This window comes from Erigeron canadensis, chromosome 3, assembly GCF_010389155.1.
Source record: "Erigeron canadensis isolate Cc75 chromosome 3, C_canadensis_v1, whole genome shotgun sequence".
NCBI classification, from domain to species: Eukaryota; Viridiplantae; Streptophyta; class Magnoliopsida; order Asterales; family Asteraceae; genus Erigeron; species Erigeron canadensis.
In genome coordinates, this window is record NC_057763.1 from 45,364,871 (window position 1) to 45,378,819 (window position 13,949).

The 13,949-nt window shown below is 33.6% G+C and overlaps 1 protein-coding gene and 1 long non-coding RNA gene across 2 annotated transcripts; both read right to left on the reverse strand.

The window, feature by feature from the left end:
* Positions 1-1,750: 1,750 nt before the first annotated feature.
* On the reverse strand, positions 1,751-5,375 carry LOC122590716 (low-temperature-induced cysteine proteinase-like). The gene is made up of 5 exons (XM_043762896.1): positions 4,571-5,375; positions 3,515-3,756; positions 3,226-3,363; positions 2,656-3,126; positions 1,751-2,018 (listed from the first exon to the last, which is right to left on the reverse strand). Exons 1-5 carry the CDS (start codon positions 5,076-5,078, stop codon positions 1,875-1,877), a joined length of 1,503 nt encoding a protein of 500 aa, XP_043618831.1. The 5' UTR covers positions 5,079-5,375; the 3' UTR covers positions 1,751-1,874.
* Positions 5,376-6,717: 1,342 nt separating this feature from the next.
* LOC122590718 lies at positions 6,718-13,761 on the reverse strand. Its single transcript, XR_006322586.1, has 11 exons — positions 13,667-13,761; positions 10,549-10,668; positions 10,317-10,410; positions 10,020-10,221; positions 9,390-9,577; positions 9,204-9,268; positions 8,949-9,084; positions 8,277-8,412; positions 7,476-7,558; positions 7,345-7,397; positions 6,718-6,804 (listed from the first exon to the last, which is right to left on the reverse strand). It is a non-coding gene; the product is annotated as an uncharacterized LOC122590718 (long non-coding RNA).
* Between the last annotated feature and the right edge of the window lie 188 nt (positions 13,762-13,949).

Consider the following 13,949-nt stretch of genomic DNA (forward strand, 5'->3'; position numbering starts at 1 on the left):
ATTAAATCAAACATAAATAACTAACTATATTTAGGCTTGTGTTAGTTGTGTATATGGGCAAGAGTTTAGTTTATGCCGTATAAATAACGCAAAACAGTACCAGTTTCTTGCCGTTTCATTATGGCAAAAGTATGTTAAATTTGGATTGGTTACATATACAAACTGGTAGTATCATCAATATGAGCTGTTTCTATTGCAAGTCTACCTTTTTGCGGTTATTGAGGTTTATCCATGACAATCTTGGGCTGTTTGACTTATCTAATCAATCAACTAGTCATAAAAAAGTAAGGGCCTCTTATTTCTATCTTTTTTTTTTTTCTTCTGAATATATCTTTCAGGGTCTAAATAATTATGTGAGGGGTGTGTCTGAAAGAAAAAAAAAAGTGAATATAGATAATAATAATAATAATAATAATAATAATAATAATAATAATAATAATAATAATAATAATACTATTGATAAAGTTATATAAGGTGTTTTCGTATTTTATCTTTCTAAGTACTTGTAGCAAGAAGTTTAAGAAAACAACAAAAGACTTGTCAATTATCTGCAATAAATTACACGCAATGGTCTTTAATTTATTCTTTTTACATAAAGTTTTTTCAAACTAGACCTACAATTCCTACCTCTAGAACTGTCGATATATACAAGCCACTTCTCGAAACCAAGGGGGAAAAAACGTGGCAAGAATCTGCAAAACGATCGATCAACTTGATAAACTACTTCCGTGTTTTACACGATTAAAGACTTGTATGGTCTTTGATCTCCGTCATCTATTTGTAAAACAACAAAGAGGTATTGCTTTCTAAGATGAGAGTAGTATGAGAATCTAATAATGTATCCATACGACAAACTCCACATGAAACCAATAGAAAGCCAGCATAATTGTAGCCTCGATCACGGATCATCATGTAGAGGAGAGATGTGCCAATTGGCAAAGAGATAGCCATCGATCTAAAATCAATTTTATTTCTACTATACGTACGATATAAACATATAAAAATGTTGTGTACATTATAAACGTTTAATCGAAGGAAAAATGCTAACAATGATTTTCATGAGTTACAGTCATCTACTTATAATATATTTTGGTGGTGTCTTAAAAAGTACAGTAATATTTAGATAAACTATTGTAAAAATCGAAAAAATAGTAGTTGCGTGAAATTAGCTTAGCAATTGTTGTCAAATGGTTATTACAGTAAAAAATAAGAGAGATAATCATTTATCTTTGTGTGGCTAAATCAGTCTATTGTTCAAGATATCAAGATTTATACAATTAAAGTTTGTCTGAAGGTGAACTTTTAGTTCGTGAATTAGTCGTTTCACAATGGGTATTATTTAAGCGATTGATGGTTAGAGTTATTTAATTTTCGGCTTTCAAGTATGTAGTTGTTGATCTAATTATAATATGAATATAACTTCTGTTGTATATAGTTCCAGTAGGTTTTTTTTGTGTAATCAACCATTAATACTCGTCTGTGTGTAGATCTTACATGTTGTAATCTGTATACGTTATATAATTCAATGCTTACATAATACTATACATATAAACATCATTACTTGGTAGAATAATGCACATTGCACAATTCATATGATCAAGTGCATGTTGCTGACTATAATTAATAAAGCCGGCCAATTGCAATATAATGGCCCGGCCTAGCAAAGGACATATATAGAAATACAAATACCACCATCAGAACTTATTTTCTGAAAACAAGTCTAAATAATGGAGCAGTTCGATCAGGATCATTAGCAAGTATTGCATCAATTATCAAGCATACAGTTATGTAACGCGGTACAGAGTTTCTAAAACATACACAATATTACACAGATACTGGATCTGATAAAAAAAACATCGATCCCTTTAATGTTTTTAAGCTGCTACAGCAAATTGGTTCCTTTTCCATGGGAAAGGTTGGTAGTCTTCCACAAGTGTTTGCTCGATCTTCTCCCATGGCATCTTGTGCTTCGCGAGTTGTCTTTTCTTTGCTGGCACTCCAACCGTACGTGCAGATGACTTGTATACAGAGAAAATCAATTTTAGTAGTACTCGAGTAGCTAGCTAGTAAACTTATGTCACACTACCAAGTATATATATATATATTTTTTTCTATTTTATAAAATGCATATAGAGGGAATATAGAAAGATTCTAAACTTTGAAAACCAACTGGGTTAGATCAGTGGTTGGAGTCCTTGCCTTTGGAGAAAGAGGTCATGGGTTCGATCCTCATGCCCAGCAAGGCTGGAGGTCCTTTTCTACCTCTGGTAGAACCAGAAAGCTACCTCTCTACCTTTGGTAGGGGTAAGGCTGTCTACATCTCAACCTCCCCCATACACCATTGAAGACGGTATTTGGGACCCAAAACCCGTGGAAGACGGCATTGGGAGTTACTTATTTACTTACTTACTTTTCTAAACTTTGAAAATAAATGTGGCTTCTCAAGAGAACAAAAAAATAACCAACAACAAATCATAGAGCAATTTTAAGTTTGAAAACACAAATAAAGCGATTTATCATGAGGCATACATCCAAGTTTATATGTGAGTAAGCATATGCCAGAAAAGTAAGCATAAGCGATTGAGTTGTGATAAAGATAAATGTATCATTTGCAAACCGAACTGAAAGTGCTCTCAAATTAATGCGTTTATGTACCTTGTAACAGTATCCTGCTCTAATGTCGCAAATAGGATAATCACTAGGGCAACAATATGAGGATCCCTTGCAACACACAGCGTTGGTGTAGCCGCAGCAACCATACATAAAACAATAGTTATAAAACTCAAAAATGCAGCAGCATGTCTGGTCTTTAGCACAGTATGAGAAGTCACCACACTTGCTAGGTGTTGGTGAAGGTGGAGGAGGTGGTGGAGATGGTGGTGCTGGTGGACCAGGTGGCGCTGGGGCTGAAGTGATAGGGTACATTGCCTCAAGGTACATCCCACAAACCCCGTTCTTGTTATTAGTGTTCCGTGCCATTAGAATGTAGCCGTCAAGGCCCCAATAGGTACCCCATTGGTTCTTGACGATCCAGTAGTCCTGACCATCTTGTGAACCATAGCCAACAATCAGCACCGCATGGTCCAAGTCATATGGACTGCTTGAGCATTGTCCATTATATATACCCTAATACATATATGTATGTAAGAAAAAATGATATTCAATTACATATAACTACTGACAAATAGGAGTAAATCAAACTTAAAAAATAACCAAACTACTTACCCCAGTGTATAGCTGAAAATCATAAGCTGAACCAACGATGCCAATGGTAACAGGTTGTTGTGCCGCAGCACAAAGGACTGCATCTTCATTCGAATCTACTTCCACATAGCTCTTAATCGATACAACTGACGTTTTTGACTGAGATATTGAGATAAATGCTAATTTAATAATAGTAGTAAAAAAAAAAAGAAGCTGAATTGAAGCCTTACTAGAAGCAAACTGTTCCCCATCTTCTTATACAGGTGAGAATTGCATATAATATTGACATAAATGATATATAGTACAGTACCTTTGTTTTGTCACATCTACCCTCGCGACCGTTAGAGCTAGTATAGGGATAATCGGCTTCAGAATCAAGCCCACCATTCTTGATAACCCAGTTATAAGCAGTGTCCATGTTTCCACCAGAGCACCCATAGTCATACGTGTCACAATCAACGAGCTCTTGCTCCGAGAGGCTAATGAGCTCCCCAGTGGCTAATGCGTATGCACCTTCCATGGATCCGGTTACAGAAAACGCCCAACAACTTCCTATATAAACAATAAAATCGATATTACAAGGGTGGTGATATATCATCCTCTTAGATACGCGAACAAATGATGGCAAATGTCTAGGCCCATTCCCAGGGGCGCCTCAGGGGCCATGCATGTCTTTTGCCTCATTATATCCTTTCATATAATAAGGTGAATGGTTTTGAAGAAAATGTATATGTTAAAATGCAAATGAATAAAGCTCTTGTTTTTCTTTATTTCAGTTAGTAAAATGTCCTCTAAGGGACGATTTATGCAAAAAGTTTAAAAATTGGACGGTTAGTGTAACTTAGATAAACCACATGGACGGTTATCATAATTTATTTATCTTCTTTACTAGTTGTCTAATAATACCAGGTGATACAAGTTTATATTATACATTATATAGTCATATAGATATAGATGGGTCCAAGCTTCAAGTTATACTCGTATTAGGACTTTATGCAATGGCAAATATTCAACGACTAGATTTTCATATATTTTATTAATTAAAATGAAAACATTCTTATAATAATAAATTCAATAAAAGCCACAAAAGAGTTGTCAAAAAGCTACATAAAAAAAATAACAAATAAATAGATGAAAATAAAAATTTGAACATTAATAAATAGATAAATTATGGAATCCGTATCGGTACCAAGCTTTTTTATCCATGTACCATTTAGTATAACTGTACAAACATAATATGCACAAAACTGATAGATGAATCAAAAGTTATGATACGATTATAAATTCTCATAAATTATACTCCTTACTATGACTAGAATAGTAGATTAGAAATATAAATTAAGGAATTAATTCATTAAATGTTTACCACACTGTCCTTGATCCTTGATTGGTGTAACGACTCCCTTGTCCCTCCAATCCAAAGAATCGGGAGCATTACAAGTCCTCAAACTTAGAGTCGAATCACTCTTTTCATCCCCCATCTTCAATTTGTTACTTCTAGGCCCCTTATTTTTTGAAAAATACATTTCTTTAAACTCTTCATTACTTAAATCAGCAAACTTGTTCAATCCCACTGTATGATCCAACTCAGACTTCCTCTTTGAGTTTTTCTCCAATACATACTTCAAGCTATTGTGAAAGTTCTTAAGCCTAAGCTCTTCCTCTTGTTCATGCTCATATGTCTTTCCATGCAACTCTTTCCATTTTAAGAATAGTTCAGACACTTTTTTAGACGATAATATATCGGTTTCTTGACCCTCGAGGATGGAGAATTCGGGCGGGATAGAAGATGATACTATAGAATATGATGATGAGATTGATGAAATATAGATACATAAGAAAAAAAGAGGCAGGATGGAATTTGAGGTACCCATTTTTAGTGAGCAAATGAATCTTGAGTTTGGTGTTTGTGTTTTTATAAAGAGTTTGAATCTATTGGTTTGTCTTACCTAACCCTCTCTTTGAGTGGTCAACATTGTGACAAATTTATCTTAAATCATGGAAGTACTAAAATGACATTGAATTGTTGGAATTGAATGGTGGTTCACGTGGGTGTTTTGGTAATTTGATAGCCACTGTCAAGTATGTACTTTGCTGTCTACTGTTGGAACACATATACTCTTTTAATCAAATACGCTACTTTCTTCAAACTTGTTAAAGAAATCATCTTGATTCACATTATTACATTACGAGTATTATACGAGTCATATCCCCACGCAATGCAATAACAATAATAATAATGGCGTAAGTGATAATGATGGTGACGGGTGACAGCAGTAGAAGTGGTGATGTCGGCAATAATGGTGAATGTGAAAGGAATTAATGTTAAAGAAGGTGATGTAGTTATTTTATAGGTATAATAACTATATTAAATGGAAATATTTAAATTGATGAATAAAAAAAGAGATAATACCTTAAAATCTATTTGGTAACGTTTGTTTAAGCATTAATGGTGTACGGATCATTACCCTATTCTAACCATATGTATATTTTCTTAAGATGCTTTACATATTTTTGTTATAATTTTTTAAGGTTTTAATCGTTTGAAAACTAAAATTTTTATGAAAACTAGCTAAAAACACATTGTGATCTAAATTTAACACAATATGTTTTTAATTATTTTTTTTTTAGAAATCACATTGTGTTAAGTTCACATCACAATGTATTTAAACAATTTTCTGATTTTCACACGCTATCAAAAATATAATGTGATTTAAACCTAACACAATATGTTTTTATATTACACAATAAAAAACACACATTGTGTTTTTAGAAAACACAATTAAAACACATTGTATTATATATATTCAAATCACAACGTGTTTTAGCCAGTTTTCTAGTTTTAAAAAAAAAAATTAAATAAACATTTCACTAATTTTTTAATCGCATTAAGTAAACATTTTTATGTTCAAGTGATGAAATAAATAAATATTTAGTTGATAGTCACGTGTATATTGAGCATCTAGAAGGAGTGTCTTGAAACGACCAGATGTGCGTCGTTTCGGTAGCAGATTTTAGTAGTTCACCACATCACTCTAAATCAGAAAGTAGGAGGCCCAAATTGGCATTCTTGAAAATGTTGTATGGCGAGAAATTTATTCAGCATCCCACAAAAAAAAAAAAACCAAAAAATTGTCTCACAAAATAAAATGTTGGGAATAATAATAATTAATAAGAATGTAAAAGTGTTTTTTGGCCTTTTGGGTGTAACAATGTCTTGTGTTGTTTAACACTCTATTAATCCTCAGAGTTATTGCTTACTATATAAGATTATCTATACTTCTATACTGTATTATAAAAAAAATAACCCTTTCTATTTTTAGAAATGTTAGAAAGTTACTCTATGCGATATGACAGAAATACCCCTTTCTTATTTTCTAAATCACCTTATTCTTTAGTTAAGAATTTAATTACCTATACTAATATACTAAAAATACTTTTAATGAAATAAATACACGTACCTTAACGTATATACACTAATTATAATCAATTAAATTTACATCAATAACTTTCACTATTAGTTGTCACCACCACCATTCGTTGCCGCCACCCGTGATCACCGCATTACCGTCACTACCGCCGCATCGTGCGGGCACCATGCTAGTACAATTTAAGAAAAATGGACTTTATAAAGAAAGATGGAGTATTCAATTATGGTGATAGTGATACAATACAAAGGATTCAATCAAGTCAAAATGATTCAAATTGTACACATCCTTCTATTTTGTTACGGGGTAAAAATTTAGTGGGAGATTTTGTGCTACAAAAGCTAGGTGAAGAATAGTTAGATTAAACTAGTGATGAACAAATTAAAATTTATTATAGAATTTAATAATGAATGGTGAAAGTTCATTTCACTGCCATCTTTTAACGATCCAATGTCAAGGAATTTCAAAATGAACCCACAAACAAGTTGGAGACTCCCACATCTTGATTAGGTAATCAACTAAAGATGATAAAAGGAGTTCCAAGAAAGTAAAGTCATGCACAGCCAGACAACCGAACAAATTTTAGCTCCAAATAGCAAGGAAAACTACAAACTATAAAAAGGAAGAGTCTAACATAAGAAGGGAAAGGATTCTACTGCACAACTTAATGTAAAAAAAATGCAAAGAAAAAAAAACAAGGAGAAGTCATTACCTCATTATGCGTACGAAGTCACCCTTTTATCAGCAGCCATTCTACGGAAAGAACTGTAAAGGCAAAGTAAATGAATAACAATAAAAGAACCTATAACAAATAAAGGAACCAGATGATGCAAGAGAAGTCACATGTATGTGCTCTGCATCACACTCTGAGTTCTAAAGAGAACTTGCATAGCTCTAAAGACAGGTAAAAAGAATAACTATCAAACCTGCAATAAAAATAGCATGGAACAGAACCAATGGTCAAATTAGTCAACACATAAAGACTGACAAAGTACAAACGCATACAGTGTATTAGTTGCCAAAAGTCAGCTCCAAAAAAGAATCACATAAACAAAATTGAGGGTGGGGCAAAGATAAGTGACAGTCAATAATGAAAGAATGTGCATGGATCAGAAAGAGTGAAGGTGGGGGCAATTTACATAAACAGCAATATATGGGCCTTATATATTTTGTATGCTAAGAGGAGAAAAGGATTCATGGTCACACTATTCAAATCAATTGAGTTGCTCAAAAACAATCAGATAGAAGAGAATGAATAGGAAAGGGGAAGACATGAATATGACCGAACATGTGAACAAGGACGGACCCACTAGATTTCGATTTTCCACCATGCATAGGTTTAACATGTTTTGTGTTAAAAAATAACAAAACAATGAGAAAGTGCAGGGTCTCCACCAGGAGAACACTACTACACTAGATAGTAGTCTCACAGTTTGTCAAGGCTTTAATTTAGCAGCAAGACTGCCACATAAAGACTACAGAAATATAAACGAAGTCACTAGAAAAATCAGTCTGGAAACAAAGGCACTTCAGCATCACCACCATTACTCAGACTAATGGTTTCATGTAAGTATGTAACCATCAGCATACAATTTGACTCCTTGATTGCAATTAACTAACATGCATAAGCTTGACATGTCTTACATTAGAATATAACAGCATAAAATAGATACTGCAGAGCCTCTACCAAGACACACTTTAAAAGTTAGCTGCCCCATTGTATGCTGATGCATTTTAGAAATGACACCTCGGCATAACCATCGTTAATCAGCCTATCTCTCTAGTATTTAGGCGATTAAAAAACAAAAGTTAGTTGAGCTATGACAGAAGAAAGCACATCGTCATGCTTAAGACAAGAAGCACAAGTCCACAAGTTAATAACAGATGAAGCTAATCATAAATGTACCACCAGATGGACTTAGTGCAAGTACAGGTTGCCAAATAATGAAATGACCTTAAAGAAACAGATGACGAACACCCTAGCATGAAAAAACATTTTATCTAACATAGCAATATTTGTGAAGGCTATTAAAGATGGTAAATACTCACACGTACGATCCTTACCATGTCTAGATAAATACAAGGTTTTGCATTACGAATGAAAATCAGGAGAATCATCACAGGTTTATTTAGATTCCATTGAGTTTCTAAGTAAATATTGTTGAGCTGGTAGATACCTTAAGGGGAAAACTGTTGTAGAAACGGTCAAAAATGATAAAGCAAAGCCAAGTTGCAATTCTTTTTGAAGGCTTAGCAGTCCAATTCTTTTTGAAGACTATTAAAGATGGTAAATACCCACACATGTACGATGCTTACCGTGTCTATAAATACAAGATATTGCATTAGGAACGACAATCAAGAGAACCATTACAGGTTTGTTTGGATTCCATTGAGTTTCTAAGAAGATATTGTTGAGCTCGTAGATACCTCAAGGGAACAACTGTTGCAGAAACTGTCAAAAATGATAAAGCAAAGCCAAGTTTATACAAATCCCAAGTATTACGAACACAACAAAAATGATTACACTACAATACATTAGAGAGAAAACCAGTCCATAGTCCAAACACTGACCGTAATTTAGCTCAGTCAGTGGATAGAATATGACCGTATAGGAAGAGCAAGAAGCCATGTATCCACTAAAAGCGAACCAACAAATCATCAATCCCATCAGGTATAAAGCCGAAGTATCATGAACACAACAAAAAGAATTACACCACGATCAATGATTAGGGAGAATATGGTCTAGGACGGTCTTACCTTCGGTTGAGAGATCATGACTGAGAAACTACGATTAGCTTTGGAGAACCAGCGAAAGATTGAAAGTGTTGTAAAAGAAGAAGCATCAAAGTTAGCAGTTTAGCACATGCATCATTTAGCGACTCTTACCTCTTCATACTCGTATATCTCACCGTTCCCTTTCAGAGATAGCAGTCCAATTTTCTGTGCTGAAAAAGAAAATCCAATCACCAACAAACAAATATGACATAAATAAACATCTTAAATCGAAAAGATAAGAAAAGACACCAAAACATTAATACCAAATCAGATGCTGACAACACAACATAATGTTGTATGATTACAATAGGGTACTCCCTAATTTGGACAAAAGCAAGTTAACTGTGAAAAGGATACCTATTTTCAACTAGAAAAAAAATCAGAGAGGATGTAACAGAAGCTTGAATATTAACTGACATCTCTTCCTCTAAACAATCCAAGACACTATTTTGGATAACATACAAGAACTGTTTCTCTTATCCTCGCTAAAGTTGGAAATGGAAAAAATTAATTAGTTTTGTAAAATAAGTTGAAATAGTAAAATTACAAATCACATAGAAATTTTGAACATAATACTGAAAGCAGATTTAAGGTCAAAAGGAGAGCACAAACCTATAATCTAAATTATGACCTTGGCTAGTGCCACTTGATAATACATCACTAATCACTAATAAGATATGAGATTATCCTTTTGAGGTTAACTCCAAGTTCTTGGATCCAGCTCGTTTACAACCTGACCTAGTTTATAATATGAGCGCCATCGCACTATTCAAATAAGATGATCCTCTAGGTCAACAGCATTACCCGGAAAGAACTGTAAAAGGCAAAGTCATTTTACGGAAAACAAGTAAATAACTATTAAATGGAAGGGGGAAAATGCACATAAAGATCAATGGAGGGACTGATTACAAGCATATACACAAGCATCTGAAACACTTTGTGCTATGCATCATGCTTCGGTTCTAAAGAAAGATCACATGGCTCAAAATGCATCAACATGAATCTGCCATTGTTGTCAATAAAAAGGTGGAACTTGTAAATAAACATGAATGGAGAAGGACCACTTGAACAGATTAGATTCTACAGAAAAAATTGCTTATCAACTGTCAATGATAAAAAGAATGAGAAAAAGGAAACTAACTTCAACTGCCACATAAAGAGTATGCGAAGATATTAACAGAGTAGCTGGTGAATCACTTCAAAAACAAACATATTTGCACGTCACTGCCATTACTCAGCCAAAAGCTCTCCATTAAATGATCTGAAAGCATAACAGTCTAGTCAATATGATATATGAATAGAACACACGTTGTCCTAATCGTGACAAGAACCACACGTAAATGGAAGATAAGCCTGATCATAAACGTACAACCAGTAGCAAAAGGGGTTGATTACTTTGCATCCGAAGCATATTGGCAAAAAAAAATACAGCATAAAGCATACCACCATAAAATGTCACTTTCTTAAAATGTAATATTTTAAGTGGTAGAATTGACTTAAAATATGTTGCCTTACAAAAAAACAAGAAATTTGACTAAAATAACATACCATCAGTATGAACAAAATATGATAGATCATTATTCTGATTACCAGGTTTAAACAATATATATTTCTTTCAAAAAAAGGGGGTCAATTATTGTTTAGAAAATAAAGCATACTAGCCACAGAGGCTCATTGTCAGCCAAATTTTATATAGCAAACCATGGACACAAAAGCCAAATCATTGATTGAACAAAATAAGGTAAATCATCAATGTAATTATCAGTTCATTGTATAAAGACCATCAGACATTATTCGTAAGTAGCATGCAAACAGGAAGGGTCTATTATTATAATCGGAAAGCATGCCGACAGACTGGGTCCATGAATAATCTCGGAAAGCATGCCGACATAAAGCATCCATCATTAACATCAGAAATCATGCTGATAAAATGGGTCCATGAATTGTACCAGAACCTTTACCAACAGAAACGAACCATAGATTACATCAGAAAGCATGCTGACAGAATGGGTCCATAGATTACATCAGAAAGCATACTGACAGAATGGGTTCATAGATTACATTGAAAACCATACTGACAGAAAGTTACATGGTAACATTGGAAAACAATCAAGCATGCTGGCAGAAAGGGTCATAGATTACATTTGAAAACATACTGACAGAAACGGTCCATCAATTACATTGAAAGGCATGCCGGTAGAAAGGGTTCATCATTACATCAGAAGGCATCCCAACATAAATGTTCCGTATATACATTGGAAAGCATACTGACTAAGCAAGGGTCCAAAGGGTAGATGTTTTACATATAAAGCATACTAGCAGAATGGGTCCATCGATTACATCGTAATGTATGCCGACAGACAGAAAGGTCCAGGTAACATTGGAAAGCACACAGGCAGAAAGGGTCCATAGATTACATCGAAAGGCATACTAGCAGAAAGGGTCCATCGTTACATCAAAAGGCATCCCAACATGAATGTTCCGTATATGCATCGGAAAGCATACTAACTGAGCAAGGGTCCAAAGGGTCGATTTTTTTACATCATAAGCATACTAGCAGAATGGGCCATCAATTACATCGCAAAGCATACTAACAGCCAGAAAGGTCCATGGTAACATTGGAAAGCACACAGGCAGAAAGGGTCCATACATTACATTGGAAAGCATACTAACAGAAACAGTCCATCGAAAGGCAAACTAGCAGAAAGGGTCCATCATTACACCAGAAGTCATCCCAGCATTAATGTTCCATATTTACATCGGAAAGCATACTGACTATGTAAGGGTCCAAAGGGTAGATTGTTTACATCATAAAGCATACTAGCAGAAGAGGAAGCACATGATACCATGAATATATAAAGTATCATAGAAATCCAGAAAAGATATTATAGTATTATAATGAAAAATTATAGCATATTTATTAAAGAAGATGGTCCAGAAGGTTATCATCAGCTTTCCCAGGAAAGAACTAACGAAAAACAGATGAAAACTATTAAATAGAAGGGAAAAAATCCAAATAAAAATTAATGTAAGGAGTAATTACAAGCATATAAATCTGAAGAAAAGTCACATTATGTGCTTCACATAGTGCATGTTCTAAAGAAAGATCGCATGAATATAGAGATAGGTGCAACGCATCAACCTCAATCTGTCAATAAAACTGAACAGAGCAGAAACCAGATTTTAAAAAAATGAGTAGCAAAGGGAAGGGCCACTTGAACAAATGAGATTCTACAAAGTTATTAACTTTCGATCTTCAATCAATGATTAGCAAAACAAGAAAAAGGAAACTGGCTATATACGCCACAAAAAGTGTATGTAGAGATAAAAACAGAGTAACTACCTATATCAATTCTAAGGCAATTACACTTAACAATCATCGCAGTCACACAGCCTAAACGTCTCCTGTAAATGATCCAAAAACTTAAACCGTCTAGCCAATATAAAATACAACACACATTGTTCTAACCATGAGAAAAACTACATGTAAATGGATGAGGAACCTAATCATAATGTACCACCAGTAAAACTCTGCACAATGACATGAAGATCGTACATACGCACTATCATATCAACAACAAAAGTAAAGAATATGCGGCCAATCCAATTGTAGTTGGGCTAAAGGAACTAGCATTATTGAACTAAAAATCGGGATACTACAGCTTTTCGTAAAAGATTCATAATAAAGAAGTCAAACAAAGCCAAAATCGATTCCAAATATTACTATTTAGCAGACACAAAAGGCAAAAAATTCTCATCAAAAAACAGATTACAAATTCACTTTATCAAAGATGTTCGCAACACAAAAACTCAAAGATTACCTGAAAACTAACCCTAAATTTTTTTTAAAATAAAAAAGGAAAATATTTATTATAAAAAACAAAATAATAAAACAGTTAGGGTTTATGCCGTGAGATAAATAAAATAACACAATTAGGGTTTACCAATAAATTAAATTGATGATCTAATATTCTAAGTTAATTCTTCTTAATTCTCAATAATATATATACTAAAAAAAAAACCATAATCTTAAAAAAAAAAAAAAACCTAATTTTTCAAAATAATATGATACAGAAAATTAATAATGTAAAATTTAAAATCTATCAAAAAGAACATAAAAAACCCTTTTTTTATGCAAATACAGAGACGCTTAGATTATAAAGTAGTAATGAAGATAAGAAATATAGATGTAAATGTGATACCATTCGGAAAGAAAAAAAAAAGAAATATGTAAAGTTGATCAAATAAAAATATATAACCTAATAAATTACTGGCTGGGTTGGGCTTGTTTAGGGGGATCGAAAGATTTTGAAGGATTGTCTTGGACATCCAAATGCTGGTGAAGAAGAGAGATAATGTTATTTGGGCATATCTTCATTACTACACGTGTCAAGGTAATTTATAGGTTTTCGTGGTTATGTCGGTACTATTCGCTAACGGTAATAAGTCCAACATTTCTTTTTCAATTGCGTTTTTGATACGCGGTAAAATTTTATTAAGTTTTCGGTTTAGCCGCGTAAACTTTGTGAAGGTGAGCAGGAA